Source organism: Agelaius tricolor, unplaced genomic scaffold (assembly GCF_023055355.1).
Source record: "Agelaius tricolor isolate 1412-34295 unplaced genomic scaffold, bAgeTri1.0.p SCAF_12, whole genome shotgun sequence".
Taxonomy (NCBI): Eukaryota; Metazoa; Chordata; class Aves; order Passeriformes; family Icteridae; genus Agelaius; species Agelaius tricolor.
In genome coordinates, this window is record NW_027269272.1 from 12,094,673 (window position 1) to 12,110,526 (window position 15,854).

General features: G+C 37.6%; 1 protein-coding gene across 11 annotated transcripts in view; it reads left to right on the top strand.

The window, feature by feature from the left end:
- U2SURP (U2 snRNP associated SURP domain containing) overlaps positions 1-15,854 on the top strand; it is a 50,419-nt gene that overhangs the window by 29,055 nt on the left and 5,510 nt on the right. For all 11 annotated transcript variants that reach the window (XM_071437643.1, XM_071437644.1, XM_071437642.1 and 8 more), the window contains 11 exons: positions 709-775; positions 866-1,029; positions 2,165-2,327; positions 2,828-2,907; positions 3,942-4,029; positions 5,621-5,743; positions 6,661-6,817; positions 7,155-7,250; positions 7,922-7,988; positions 8,970-9,132; positions 15,108-15,218. In XM_071437643.1, coding sequence (XP_071293744.1) covers positions 709-775; positions 866-1,029; positions 2,165-2,327; positions 2,828-2,907; positions 3,942-4,029; positions 5,621-5,743; positions 6,661-6,817; positions 7,155-7,250; positions 7,922-7,988; positions 8,970-9,132; positions 15,108-15,218 — 1,279 coding nt within the window. The remainder of the gene's footprint in view (positions 1-708; positions 776-865; positions 1,030-2,164; positions 2,328-2,827; positions 2,908-3,941; positions 4,030-5,620; positions 5,744-6,660; positions 6,818-7,154; positions 7,251-7,921; positions 7,989-8,969; positions 9,133-15,107; positions 15,219-15,854) is intronic.

Sequence of the window (15,854 nt, forward strand, 5' to 3'; positions counted from 1 at the left end):
ATACAAAAGGACCAGTTTCTAAATTTCTTGTGAAATGCAGTCTCTCAAAAAAGGCTTTGAGGGAAATGTTAGTTTTGAGGGAAATGTTAGTTACTTATTAGCAGTGTTTTGTTTGCAGTAAGTTTGAAGTGCTTCATTATGATTTTTATATGTAAAGTGAGAAGATATGCAGGTGAAAATATCCTGGCCATTAAAAATGGGCTGCTTGTCCCCCACATCCTCCATCAGATGTTGCCAGTGTTCTGCCAGACAATTTACTGGTGGAAATCTTCAGGTCATTTAGCATTTGATGACCTCACTATGCAACTGCAAGCTCCTGCATCACTTGTGCTGAGGCTGCAGCTGCTCCTGTAGTGACTCTTTGCACTGATGATTCTTCTGCTTTGCTGTGAGGTTGCACAGTTGTTCTTTCTGACCCTGTTTGTTCTGCTCTTGAGTTCTGAGCAGTGCTGTGCCTTTGGGGAGCTCTGCTCTCTGTACATTGCATGTGTGTGTGTGTGTGTATCAGTGTGTGGAGCAGTTGCACATGTTCTGCCTGACTGTGCTGTGGGTGGGTGTACGTGATTTTAGCTCCTTGTATTCTCTCTGCAGCTGAGGTGGGATTCTGAACAGGGTTTGGTTGGGGTTTTTTTTTATTGTTTCCTTTAAATTTGTGTCAGTTCAAGATTTGTAATATGCTCTATGTATTTTCTTTGCTCTTTGGTTTAGGTTTTTATTTGAAAACCAGACTCCAGCCCATGTGTATTATAGATGGAAGCTTTATTCAATTCTTCAGGCAAGTAGAATTTTGGTGATAGTTCATAGCTTCAAGCATAGTGAAGTAAAATAACACCACAGTAAAAATACTTCTGTTTTTTTTTCATAGGGGGATGCTCCAACCAAGTGGAGGACAGAAGATTTCCGCATGTTCAAAAATGGATCCTTCTGGAGGCCACCACCATTGAATCCATACCTGCATGGGATGTCAGAAGAGCAAGAAACAGAAGCATTTGTGGAGGAACCAAACAAGAAGGGTGCACTTAAGGAAGAGTATGTACCACTGATGGAGGGTGCTGCCTTGATAGCTGGGCTGCCTGGGTTTGCCCCTTGTGTTTTTGTAGTTCTGATGTGTCATCCCCTGCGTTGTCATACTTGTCATAGCACTATGTACGTGTCTGAGTAAGTGTCTCTTCACCTCAGTGCTTCTGATCATACTTGTTGCTAAATACATTCTTGATTTGGTCAGATTTGTCATCACTGAACCTTTCATTCCAATGTTATGAACCCTTAATTTGAAAGGAATTAGGAAGATGAGAGTTTTCCCCCATTTTCTGCTGCTGTGTGTAGCTGAGGATATGTAGCATCTTTCTCAACATTGTTAGGACCTCACAAACTAAACAGTTGCTGTAATCTTACAGCAAAACAGTACAAAAACAGTACAGTAAAACTCACTGATGCTGTTCATCAGAAATTAAAATTGGGAGCTGTTGTTAATAAACAGGAAGAGAGAGATCATCAGAGTTCTTTGCTGTGAGGTGTCAGTGTACTGGGGGTGGCTGTGGCACTGGAAATAGAGACCTGCTTTTCCTAATTTTGCTACTGTTGTTACAAATGTGTTACTAACGTGGATTTTTTTTGTTTTATTCTTCTCATCATAATTACCACAACAGTGGTTTTAATTCTGTAGGTTTTAATACACAGTTTGTTTCTTATACCTTCTTTTCGAAAGGCTCAAAAAGAGATTCTCTTTAAAAAGTTCTCTGCATATGAAGGTCAGGAAAAATGTGAAGTAATTGTTTATTTATTAGCTTTCTGAATCTAGTGTTTCTTATTCTGTACCAGAAATGACTTGCATGCTTTAGATTTATCCATTTGGTTTAGGCCAAAACTAAATCCAGAAAGATAATTACTTTATTAGAGATACTGATGTGCTTAATTAACTATTTCTCAAGTATTTTTCCTTGATTTCTGTATGTAATCAAGACTTGAGTGAGAATTTTTTGCACTTTATGTAATATGGACACATAAATTCATGAACCACTTAAAGAACTCAGGCAAAAGAATATAAAAATATTGAAAATTGAATTTCTCCTAAAGATGGAAAAACAAAAAAACATTGTTAAACGGAAATTCGCAAAGTACTTTTAATTTTGTATTGAAAGTATTAAAATTCCTGGTATTTCAGACAGAGGGACAAACTAGAGGAAATCCTGCGTGGGTTAACACCTCGGAAGAATGACATTGGTGATGCAATGGTCTTCTGTCTAAATAATGCAGAAGCTGCTGAAGAAATTGTGGATTGCATTACAGAGTCATTGTCCATCCTCAAGACTCCTCTTCCTAAGAAGGTGTGGAGATTTTCTGTAATCTTGTATTTTGGGGGAAGAGCTCACTTAGCAGCATGTGCATGTAATTTACAAGCATTATTTCATAAGTTTCAGGTAGTGTTGAGAATTTGTACTAAAGTGTGGACTTGAATTTAAGTATCATCTCTTCCTGTGGAATTTTGTTACATATTTTTTATTCTTTCTGAAGTTGCTTGGAAGTGATACTCTGCCTTACTGTGAAAGATGAGTGAAATGATTTGTTCAAGAGAGACAATTAAAACAGGAATGCCATGATTCTCCTTTGTAGTGCTGTGGTGATATGTTACAGCAGTTAGTACCCTACAGCATTACAGGGGGATAAATGCCTCTCAACATGTTTATTAATATAGCTGTGCTACACTTAATTCTAATTAGGTACTTCCAGATGGTTCAAACTGTCTTGTATTCCTTCTGTGAAAATGCCTTTATTTTCAGAAGAATTTAAATTGGACTTTTCTTAATTTGACTGTTTTTTATTGTAGATCGCAAGATTGTATCTAGTGTCGGATGTGTTGTACAACTCTTCAGCTAAAGTTGCCAATGCTTCCTACTATAGAAAATTGTAAGTATATTTTAGGTGATTGGCTGTTAAAAAAACCTCCTGCTTATATTCATCTCTGTATGTACATCTCTGGATAAACATGGTTGTGGGAAATTTAGACTTTTCTGTGCTACTGCTATTACAGACTGATGGTATTTATATCTGTTTGCATGAAAATGTGTAAGACGTAGCATGTTGGTAATGCAAAAAATGTATGTGCCCTATGCAAGGGACCATTTGCATGGAACTCCATAAAGGTGAGAATATCTCATGTGCCTCTTGACAGAAAGAGCTGTAGATAATATTCAAGATACGGTATAGCAGATAGTTCAAGAAAAGAAGGACATTTTTTAACAGATTTATTTTTATTAAAATGAGGGTGGTGTAACTTTCCATAAAGCTTGAATGAGGTACAAGGGGATATTATGTACTTTATTTCTAAGATGCTGAGAAGAATTTAGGAAAAACCTCCATGGGACAGTATCTTTGTCATATTAAATGTTTGTCTCTAGTTCCTGGGGTCTCTCTGATGTTAGGGCAGCATGGTAGGAAATACTCAGCATGTTACAAAACTAGTGATTGCAGTTGATGTTTCCTGTTGCAATGTGTCTGTGTTGTGCTGGTTTATTTTTTGCACATTGTGAGAAGCTCAAGGGAAGCTGGGCAACTGTTGCTCACTGTGCTTTCATTGAGTGCCTCACTGAATAAATTAGAATACAAATATAACTAAGATTTTTTCAAATACAGATTGAATTTTGAGACAATTCTTTCATTCTATTTAAGGTTGTAAAACTCCTTTTATCGTCCTCCAATCTTTCCAGGGTGTATAAAGAGACTGCAGCAGATGTGAAGATCTCCCTTCACAGTTCTGTTGTTGTCCAAGGTGATTTAATATATAGTAATCATATTTGCTTTATAGTTCAGTTCATGGCTACTGTAAGGATCAGAACCTTGTGCTTTTGAGTCCTGTGTCCCAGGTATTTTCATGAATTGTGTATGTCCAGAAAACATATATTACAAAGTTTAACTAAAGAAATGTATATGTTTAATTCTAGTTTTGAAACAAAATTATGTCAGATATTCTCTGATCTCAATGCTACTTACCGTACAATACAAGGCCATTTACAGTCTGAAAATTTCAAGGTATGTATTTCATTGTTATTTACATGACATAGAAGTCACATAAATAGATGCTCCTGCACAAGAGATTGCATACTATCATAGATGGCTTAGACATCAAGGTCCCTATTTAGGCTTTTAAAAGAATAATTTTTAAAAAGTTTTCTCTTTTGCAAGGATAGCCTTGCAGTGAAGGAAGAAAATGAGCATCTGCCAGCTGAAGTGTACCAGTAGATGTACAGTTGTGGAGTTGAGAGGATATCTAATCTATCATTTGAATTGCAAGCAAGGCTTTCTAGATTTCTTACTGTTCAGGGCCACCTGTATTTCAGTTTCAGAAGTGAACTTGTGTGGAAGTGCTCAGTGTGGGAAAGAAGCTTCTGGGCAGAACAGCATAAAGTTACTTCTAAACGGTTTTTTTTTGTGTCAGGCTTTATTTATAGTTCTGATAAGCAGTCTGACCATGGGTACTTGAAAGTGGTTTTTGAGGTCAAATGCTCTCTGCTTCTCATGCTTGACCCCTGTCTTTCTCTTTTCATGATGTCTCTGCACCTTTTTTCTTTTTGTTTTTCAGTCAGAAGCTTTAAATACATAGCTTACAGAGTAGTTAGTTTGTCTGAATTAAGATCTTCATCCTGGTTGTCCTCCTGCTCTCAATTGCTCTAGATTGAGAATCAATTTTAGTTATCTGCTATTTTAAAACTTTCCTAAATTATATGATAAAGAGAGGAAGATTTCTTTAATACATATACATCTTCAATTACATTTAGTGTGTCAAACTTGAACTGAAACACATCTTTTCAAATACGCTTTTTAAAAAGGAAAATGATAAAATGATTTGGCTTTGGAAGGCACTTTAAAGATCTGCTGTTCCAACTCCCTGCCATGGGCAGGAATACCTTTCATTGAACCAGGTTGCTCAGAACTCCATCCAGCCTGGCCTTGAACACTTCAGGGCTGGGGCAGCCACAGCTTCACTGGGCAACCTGTGCCATTGCCACAGCACCTTCACACTGAATAATTTCTTGATAACACCTAATCTAAGCCAACCCTCTTTCTGTTTAAAGCCATTTCCCCCTTTTTCTTTGTCACTACCTGCCCTTGTAAGAAATCCTTCTCCAGGTGTCTTTTAGCCACTTTGGGTGCTGGAAGGGGCTCTAAGGTCTCCCCAGAGCCTTCTCTTCTCCAGGCTGAATAAAATGAAAGTAGGAACACAATTTAAGTTCAATAATATATATAAGCCAATGTTAATTTTAGTTATTTTATTTTACAAACACATATTTTTTCTTAGATTTGGTAGAGGCACCTGCTTTGAACATTGGGGTAGAATGAAATTTACTGTCAGGGTAGAACTGGCAACAGCCAAAATGGATAATGTAACAGGAATTTAAAGGGAAAATGAAACCCAAGTGGGATTACTTCAAAATGTAGTTCCTGTATACGTATTTTTGTAAAATTACTAGTCTTCCCCAGCATGGTATTGTTGCAATATACTTCAGTATGGAACTACCTAAGAATCATTGCCTACAGTAGTAGTTCTCTGTGGTCTTTTTCCCATCACATAAAATTCCTCAATACAAATGTTTTAGCATTTATTTTTTCCTCTTGCTTCTAGCAACGGGTGATGACATGCTTCCGAGCATGGGAAGACTGGGCAATCTATCCAGAACCATTTCTGATCAAACTACAGAATATTTTCTTGGGGCTTGTAAATATCATGGAAGATAAAGAAACAGAGGTAAGTGACCTCAGGAGTGATGCTCGCAGACGGCAGGGAAAAATGAGTTAAAATATAAAATAGAGCTGGCAAGGATTCTTTTACTCTCTCTTTTAGGGTGCATAAGCCTTTCTTTCTTCCAAGTCCTTGCTCCTAAATAGAGTTGTAACATATTTTCAGAAGCAAATACTGTTTATTCTGTTCATGTGTTTCTTGCTTGTAGATTAGGTGCTGTGGTGGAGTTACAGTGTAAAAGTGTTTCAGAGCAAAGACTAGTACAGAATGACAGGTATTTCCTTTGTGCTGGAAATACTCTGTAATACACTGAGTGCAGTGTAACTGTGTGCAAAGATGCCTTTCAGAGCAGTGGGAGGGACACCTGCAGTATAATTTAACTAAAGCTGATTTCTCGGAGTGGAAAAGTAGGGTGAACACACACATATGAAGGACAGTGCCTGTACCTAACAAGTTAGAATACACAGCTGTATTTATAATTTGTGTGTTCCTTAAATTGGTGTTCCTGCTAAATGATCTGTTTGTGTCAGTTGTTCATTTTACTGGTCTTGGGGAAACTTTCATATCAAGAAAGTATGATTATCTGACTCTAATTGACTGATTTTGAGCTAAACCTCAACATAATAGCTCTTTAATAGCTCTTCTTTTGAGCTGGGAAGCTGGAAAGCTGGAAAGCTTCCAGTACATTGTGAACAAATTAAAGTTCTTGCCTGTAACTTTTTAAAGGAAGATATTGTTGTGTTATTTCCTCTACAATAAGCAACTATACTGCTTAGCAACAATTGTTGAAGTAAATATTTTGGTATTGAGGTTTTGGTATTTGTAAAAGTGCTTCTTTAAAAAGAAATTACTTGATAATTGGAGAAGTGAAGAAAAGCAATATAAATTTGTGCTTGAAATAGTCACCTATTATTTGCTTTCAGGAAGTACCAGATGATCTCGATGGTGCTCCCATTGAGGAAGAGCTCGATGGTGCTCCACTAGAAGATGTGGATGGAATTCCTATTGATGCTGCTCCTATTGATGATCTAGATGGAGTCCCAATTAAATCTCTGGATGATGATCTTGATGGAGTTCCTTGTACGAAATGTTTCAACTTTCAGATTGATTCTTCAGTCTTGGATCTTTTCTTCCTGCGTAGTTTTTAGAAATACAGCCCAGAATTGATCTGGCCTGTAGCTTTGTAACATGTTGATTAATTTCAATATGCTCTACTGTCTTGAGATAGTAATTGCTTCAGAAACACAGGAGGTGTTTTCTGATGTTACACAGCAGGATCTAAAGCCTGGTTTCTTTACTTTGCAAATACTAAGATTGTATAATCCATTTCATTGTTTAGTTCTGACTGTTAGTACTTTATGGTTTCAACTTCTGAGAAGCTTTCTAAGTTGTTTTTCTGTGTCTCTTTCTCCACCAGTGGATACAGCTGAAGACTCAAAAAAGAATGAGCCTATATTTAAAGTTGCCCCTTCAAAGTGGGAAGCAGTGGATGAATCAGAACTGGAAGCTCAAGGTTAGTTCTGAAAGTATCTTTTCTGAAAGTATCTTTTCTGAAAGTATCTTTTCTGAAAGTATCTTTTCTGAAAATATGTTTTCTGAAAGTATCTTTTCTGAAAGCATATTGTCACTTATGTAATGATTATTTTCAGCTGATCTGTATTAAAATGCTAATAGGATTCATGTTGTAACATAGTAGGATTTTTTCTTGTAACTTGTTCACTGAGTTTTTAACCAAAAAGGAAAATAGTGTGTTCTGTTATGGTTATTCTACTTAAATAACCGATCAACCTTTAAAAGTAACTTCCAGTTTTTTAAGAATAAATACTGAAAACAAACAACAAAAATGTGAGTGTGTGGCTGGCAGTCTTTTTAAATCTTGGTTTGAAAGATAATGTTTTGCAAACTGACAAATACTTGTCTGCTTTTGAAGGGTTTACTGCAATATGATATGCAGTGTGAATTAATAGCTCTGTGAATCATAAATATTCTGATAATGGGGTGGTTGAATATTTCTGTGAAATAAGTCTGTATTAAGTGCTAGATGCTGTTAAATTTTACCACACTGTAATTTTTATTATGTGTTACATACTATGTATATTCTTACTATAATTATATTACAAATACTAATTTTCAGATTAAGTAGTAGCTTTTTTGTTGTTAAAATTATCCTACTGTCTCTTCTAGCTGTTACTACTTCTAAGTGGGAGCTTTTTGACCAACATGAAGAATCTGAGGAGGAGGAAATTCAAAAGTAAATACTTTTTCATTCTAATGAAAACATACTTATTTTATGTATCTAAGGTTGAGTGTCTTTGGAACTCCTTATAAGATATATATGTTATTTTCTACATGAGTAGAACAAAAATGAAATTTTGAAAGTAGGAAAACAAGAAAATGGAGAAAACTCAGGATTTTAGTGCAGCATGCTTTCAGCCCCCATGATTTTTTTCTAACATGATAAATTACATATTTTGGTAGAGTTGCTAACTATAATCTTTGAATTTATGCTGATTTGAGAATTCAGCATCAAATAATAAGAGCTAAGGTAATAGTATTGAAATCTTGCTGTCAGGTATATATGAATGAATCTAAACCTCTTCCTTGTGCTGCTGAGGGAGCACAGTGAGTCATGTTCTGAGGTGTTTCACTGGATGCTGATAGGCTCCATGCCAGCAGAAGGTGGTTTTGAGTTGTCTTGTACTTTGCTCTTCAGGCAGCTGAGAGGGTCTGTTAGTTAATGCTGTAAATACTTCCTGCATTGCATGGAGTCCTGCAGCACTCCAGTGGCCAGACTGGGAATATAATTTTGGGCATCTGCCATCTCTCAGGTTTATCTCCCAAAAGCAAAAGGAGTAAATATTGTTCTTCTGTTAAACTTAATCTCCATGAAGAGCACCATTACAGCACTTAGAGCTTCTGCTGAGGGAGTGAGTTTCCTTTTGTAGCTGAGATAGATATGTATTTAATGACTGTAAATTGCATGAGTTCTTCTGCACTCTGTTTCTAAGAAAAGCGTAAATTGTGTGAGTCATAAAAACCAACAGTTTAATTAAATGAGAAAGATCTGTCTCACAGATGGAGACTAATTTGTAGCTGCAGACTTATGTAATTTAACTTAACAGATTTCAAAACTAGTAACTAATCCTAGAAACTAAGAAAGACAAATAGTACATTTCATATATACTTAAGAGATCTGTGACATCTTAGTTAATTCTGTATGTTTTCTGTAAAGTCAAGAAGAAGAAAGTGAAGATGAAGAAGACACACAGAGTTCTAAGTCAGAAGAACAACACATGTATTCAAACCCTATTAAAGAGGAAATGCCTGACTCCAAGTCATCAGTCAAATACTCGGAAATGAGTGAGGAAAAGCGTGCCAAACTCCGAGAGATAGAGGTGAGCGTGGGGTATTTTGTGCCACCCTTCTGTACCTTTCCAGTCCTCAGCCCACCCTGAGTTCTCTACATGCAGCTGGGAGGGTTTTTTTACTGAAATAATTATATGGTGGATTTTGTTGTAGTCCAGTATATTTTTGTAAAGGTTTGTTTGTTCACACCCTTACCTTGCCTGGTTTTCATGTTTAAAATAATGAAGGAAAAAATGAAAAATAGAGTCAGGGCATATTGCCTGTTGAGAATGACTGTTCTTTTGCAGTGTTCTGTTTCAGTACCACTGTAGCTTTAGGTCACTTGGATACCCTTACACTTTGCTCCTCTTGGAAAACTAACTTTTGTGATTCACTTTTGGATGTGGCCTTAGTCCTCTACCTTTCTTGATTTTTCTGTTTCTTGCCTTGAAGTATCTGTATTTTATTGCATTTAAAAGTGTCTCTTCCCACTGTCTCAGCCATCAAACAAAGACTACAAAGCTAACTCATGTAGTCATGAGTTGGAGGTATTTTAATTGCAGCCCTCTGTGCAGCTCATAGGGCTCCCTGGTTCTGCTCTCTTTCTCCAAGCACAGGTGTTAGTGTAGCTGGTAAGCTTAATCAGCTGAGGTTGTTACGGCTTTTTCTGGCTTCTGAGCTTGTGCTTGACTGAGAAGGTAACTAGAACTGGAATTTAGCATGAGCTTTGTGTAGCAGGGAAGCCTTTCTGGCATACACTGCCATGTAAAGTCAGGTTTAAAATTGTACATGACTTCCTGGCTTGTATTCAATATTCAGACCCGAGGGTACATTGAATACCAGAATTCTTGTAGCTTCTGTTCAGTGCATTAAAATGATTTTAAGAAGTTGCTGAATGCTTATTGCAGTTGTAGCATCTCCAGATGACAGGTTATAACCTGGGTAATGTTTGGAAGGTGGAGTTGTGGCTGCCTACCTGTTCATGCTATACTGTGCTAGTTAGCTAAAAGCAGACATTAGCAAAGCACCATAATATTCTTCTGAAATGTTCAGCTAATAATATTTTAGAATGTCACAAATGTTGTTTCTCTTAAATATGCCTCCTTTTAACTATTCAGATTTTATTAAAATTAATAGACTCTGACTAAGCACTTAGAAATCCCTTGCTTTGCACAGCAGTTTGATAGTTCCTGATATACAGCCATATTAAGTGAATAAATTCTGAATGTGAGAAGCTGAATGGGATTTATGTCTGACCTGACTCATGGTGGCAGTATCTTTGTAGAAAATACATGATGTTAGACTAATGAAAGTACAAGTGAAACTAATTTTCACGTTGCTGTAATATTGATTGTAGCAGTTATGGAAAGAGCTCCTTTCAGACTGAGTATCTGTTTTACAGACATTACCTTGGCAGTTGTGGAGGCAGATTAGGTAGTGATTTGCTTTAACCATTGTCACTTTTACACTGCACAAGTGTTTTTAAGTTCTTTCAGCAGTGTATTCTGTCAGTAAAAGTTTTAGGTGGCAAATGCTTGAGTTTTTCAAGTGCATGCTTGCATTTTATTCTTTTTGGTAAGCAAATTACCATTTTTGTTTCAGACTTTTGGAATTGCCTGAAGAGGAGAAAATTTTTTTTGCTTTTGAGAACATTTCAGACACTATGTAGGAGTACTTAAAATTTTCCTCAAGTTTGTCATTGACAGGAAAGTACTCCCTGTACTACTTCAAAGCATTTACACTCATGGTTTCTTCTTTGTATGTACCCAATCCCTGCCAAAACCCACATCCATTATTAAATTTGAGGAAAGGAGCTGAGGAAAAAAACAACTAATTACCAGCTTTACCAATTATGCCATCTAATATGCATTGTAAAAAGTGTTGTGTAAAATATTTAGCAAAAAAATTGGTGAAGTTTAATTCTCCAGCTGCAGTCTACACAATGACTGCCAGGGAAGCTAAAAAACTTTTTTTCATGCATTTTTTGGAAATTCATTAATAAAGCAACAATTCTTTCTCTTGGCACAGTTAGTAAATTAAGCTTGTTAGCTGGAAGGAGAAAGTGAAGTAAGAAACAAACTTTGGCCTCAGCCATTAGATTAGTGCCATCAGAGGAGGCAAGTTAGGAACCTTTTGTTTGCTTCCCTCATGCCCCTGTTAATCCTTCTGAAGTGTGAATTCTTTCCTGAAGTTAGCAGGAGCAGAGCCTTTCCTATAACACTGAAGAACAGTGATTTCCTAACTGTTTCTTTATGTGTGGAAAGACTGGCACTTTGCTGTATATTATAACTCAAATTTCAGAGTGGTCTTTATGGTGCTTTGTGTCTTTCTTTCCCCCCGAAACATGTAAAAAAGGTGTATTCCTCTTTGTAAAGAGACTGTAGTGCTATGAAGTGGTAAAAAAAGGGAATTTATTATTTAAATTGTTCATTAAGCTTGTTCCCTTAGAGTGTAGATAAACTCACAGACAAAATGAAGCAGCACAGTCCTCTTTGGACCTTATCTGGGGTATCTTACTTCTGCCTCCACCTTGCTGCACAAATTTTGATAATCATACTCCCAACAAAAATGCACAGCACAGGCTTCATCTGCAGCAGGAGGCAGGCTCATCACAGATTCAGACATACTGGTGCTTCCAAAAGGGTTAAACAGGATTTTAGTCCTTTTTAGTAGCTGGCTTTACTCCCCTTTGTGTTGGCCACCTGAAAGCAGAGTTTGACTGAGGGAGGAGGCTGGTGGTGTGGAGGGCTGCTGCTGAGCCTGGCTGCTGACACCATCTGCAGGAGGAGCAGGGGGGGATCCTGTTACACCATCTGTGGCTGTGCTCTGCCAGTGCCTCCCTGCCCCCTGCACAGATGCTCACACCAAACACCTCCTGCCCCTCAGCTGGTATTGAAAGTCCAATTCATTTTTCTGCCCAGAGCCACAGAGATTTTCCTGCCTGTCACAAAGGACAGGTGCTTACCTTTGTCAACAAGTTCCATACAGTTTCCATTATTTCTTTCTCTGGATTATGGTGCTTAGTGTGCAGAATACTCAACTTTTGAATATTTGTTTGTCAGGTCACAGGAGCTATCTGGAATCATCACTAGAACAAAATATAACCCTTTGGTTTTTGCAGTCTGTGGAGGTCTCTGTAGTTGGCTCATTTAAGGCTACTGCAAAATGGCATAAAGATACTCTAATAAAAACATTATCCTATTAAGCCTGATTGTGCCTTAATAATAACAACAACAGATGAGACAAATGGGCTTTTGCTTAACCAATAGTTTTGCTATTTATAGCAGTTTTTTCTTGAAGGTGATGACTACACAGAAGATTCTGGTCTATTTTAAGTCTTTGACTCTATTTCTGTTTTTCATGAAGCCAAAAGCAAGGAAATGCTTAGCTCCAAGACACATGGCAGCCTGGGAGTGTGATGGAGCAGGCCAGAGGGCTCTGTGGCAGAAGAGATACTTTACATGTGTATGTCAGTATGTCTGTCATCTGTTGTTGATAATATTGTAGCTGCAGAAGTGCCACTACTTGTAGACGTGCTGGAAAAATCAAGCTTTCAAAGAAATATTTTGCTCTGCTTCTGGGGAAGGGAATAACAGTTCTTTGCTGGTTTATATGTATAACAAGGCAAACAAACAACAACAACAAACAAAACCAGAAATCCAGTAACAGCCTTCTCTTGGCTGTCAGGCACCTTCCCCTCATGATCCTGCCCTAGCTGGAGTCTGGGGAGGTTTTGAGTGAGTTGTTAGCACAGTGCAGCCTTTCCTGGTTTCCTCTCTTTTCAAGGCACCTGCTAATGATCACCTGCAGCCCCCACTCCACCCTCAGTTTCTGGAGGAGCTGCATGCAAATAATTCCTCTTGCCATTTGAAACTTCCTGCCAACAGTGGGTTGTATGCCATGCATAGCAGCATCTTTTGCATCTCTTGAGCTTATTAAATCAGGTGAAGCCTGTTGTTTGGATTCCTAGTTTATTTTCATCTCAGGTTACTTTGGGCTATAGATTTAGGCTTCCTTGCTTTCAAAATATGATTAAACAGAGACTGTCACAGCTTTGTGACTAAAAATGTAAAGAAATACATCTTATGAGGATGGAGGGGTTTTGTGGACTTCTGTTGGTTTTGGTTTTTGGTTTGGTTTTGTTTTGTTTTTAAACTGTATGGGTTATTTAGTTGGGAAAACAGAGTTAAAATCTTATGGGCATATTCATGCCATGGCAGCCCAAGAGGCTTCCTGGATCAGCTAAGCCTCCCCTGCACTCCTCCTTTGTAGTACTGAAGGTGCTGAGCAGCTGCTGACCTTGGAGTTCATGTGGTGGTAGGAAATGCTCTCCTGATTTCTTAGCAGAACAGGGAGTACCCAGTGACACTGAGTATATGGTTCCAAAAGGTAGTTCTGCCTTTGAAACTCTGCTTTTAAAGTGGGGGAAGAAAAAGATGCCTTTATAGAAGGTGGTATGTGACAAATGATAGTGACAGTTTTCCATTGGCTGAATTGTCAGAAAAAATGCTCAACTGCAGGTAGAGCAAGCTCTGTGAGTGAGGCAGGAAAGCAGAACACTTGACAGAAGTTTACTGTGGTATGAGATAACAGTGCTTATTAAAAATTTTTATTTCTTTTTCCCCCAAGGCAAGTTGTTCCCTTACATTTGAGACTAAAATGAAAAATGTGGTGTTGGCATAAGCTCTGTAACTGAAGGGAGAGGGGATCTTGTTCAAAATAGTGTTATCCTTGCTTGGGTTTTATGTTTCTTAACATACTCATGATTAGGTTGTGCTACCTTTCCTTTCTGTCAGTGATTGGAAGGGCTGATTAGATGCAGTCTGCTGGATTTCTGAGAGGGAAGAAAAAACTTGTAGAGTTTGATTTTGTGACTACTTCATATTAGGGAATTGAGGACCTGGAGAATGAGAATCCTTTCAGTTAATCAAAATGGACACAGTTGCAAAGTCTTTTCCTTTGTGTCTTTTCAGTGTGGAAGAATGAAATACTTATAAAGAGAAAACAACTTTGTATGTTTGCAAAAAATGAAAGCTCGAGCACTGAAAAAATCTACTCATATATAGAATATCAGTGTTGGAACAGGATGTGCAGCAGGGTCAGAGCATGAACATTTGGAAGAGGGCTGACAAATACAACCTGAATTATTACCAAGCTCTTCCCTCCTTCCCCAGAAAAGAGACACCTCCAAAAAAAATTGAATGATTGTTTGTACAAGGACTTGTCACTAGGAGGAAAGAATTGACAAATGTTAGGAGATGGGAGTGAAGTTTCACGATGTGAATCAACTTGGAGAAGGTTTTAGTTCATCTGGACCAAAAAAAAAACCCAAACAAAACCAAAACAACCCACCAAAAAACCACATGGAGAAATTCTGACATTTGCTGAACTTTGACTCTGTCAGGGAAACTGCAGCAAATTTAGAGTTACATTTTAGCAGCATTTGGGAACTGAATTCGGTTGCTAAGCTTGTTAGCACATGAAAAAGTATTATGTTAGTAAAAATCAGTTCTTTCAAATCAGGCACTCTGTGCAAGCAGCCCTGAAGAGGAGGTGCATTGTTTTATGTCCTAATTATGTCAGTCATTTGATTTTAACATTCAGGGTTAAATGGAAAAAAAGGCTGTTTCCAAAGGAAACTTTGAAGTAGACAAGAGAAATTGAAAGAATATATTGACACCTGCAGTAAATGATTTCATTTTGAAAGAGAAAAAACAGATAATGACCCAAGAAATACAAGGGTGCGATGTACTAATGATGGGAACAGAATTTAGTAGAGTAACAGAAAAAAATTCCCTCTATTTTTAGTTCTCACCATGTCTGTAAACAACTGCAGGTGCCTGCAGATGAGTCTGTGATTTTGTTACTTTGATCCAGTTTAAATAAATTTAGTATCTCTGTGCACAAGCTCATATAGAAGGAATGAAAAATACAGATTATATGTAATGGAAATTTCATTTTCAGCCACCTGCCTAACTGGATAATAATAAGTCAGATAATCTAATGGTCAGTATTATTTTCACAGCTTAAGGTGATGAAGTTTCAGGATGAGTTAGAGTCTGGGAAAAGACCCAAGAAGCCAGGCCAGAGTTTTCAGGAACAGGTTGAACACTATAGAGACAAGCTGCTCCAGAGGGTAAGAACTGTTCTTTGTGTTTGCCTCTGATTCTGTGATAGGCTTCTGTTGAGTTTATTGAATGTAAGGTGGCTTTGAACATAACAACACATGGTTCTTGTTAAAATACTGCTGTAATGTCAATCTGCATGTCTAAGTCCAGTGCTTTCTGCATACATACATACAATACATACAATCTCCTTTTTTAATCCACTGCATAGCTGGGTACCACAGCCTGCACAGAAACCTTAGAGAGCCCTCCTGCATCTGCTGCATGAAGCAAACTGTTAGTGTGGAAAGGAAAGGACAGCTCTCAATTGAAGATGTCCATCAGACTTTTGCTTTTAGTAATTGATCTGTTGCACTAAAGGCTTCTCAAGGAAAGGAGAAAATAGTTTGAAGCAGTGTATCTGTTTCTGATTCTCCAGTGTCTAAGCTTCCTGAATAATTCCAGCTCATCCATTTACCCAAATGGGACTAATTTTGTACCATGGCCATTTTTAGAAGACCTCTCTGGACTATGAAGTCAGAGTGATTTTAAAAGTTAACATCTTATATGTGATATGATGTGATCTCAAACATTTGAAACATAATGAAAAAACAACCTCTCTGGACATTGCATATAGTGAGGGAGGATGAATGACAGTTGCTTTTCTC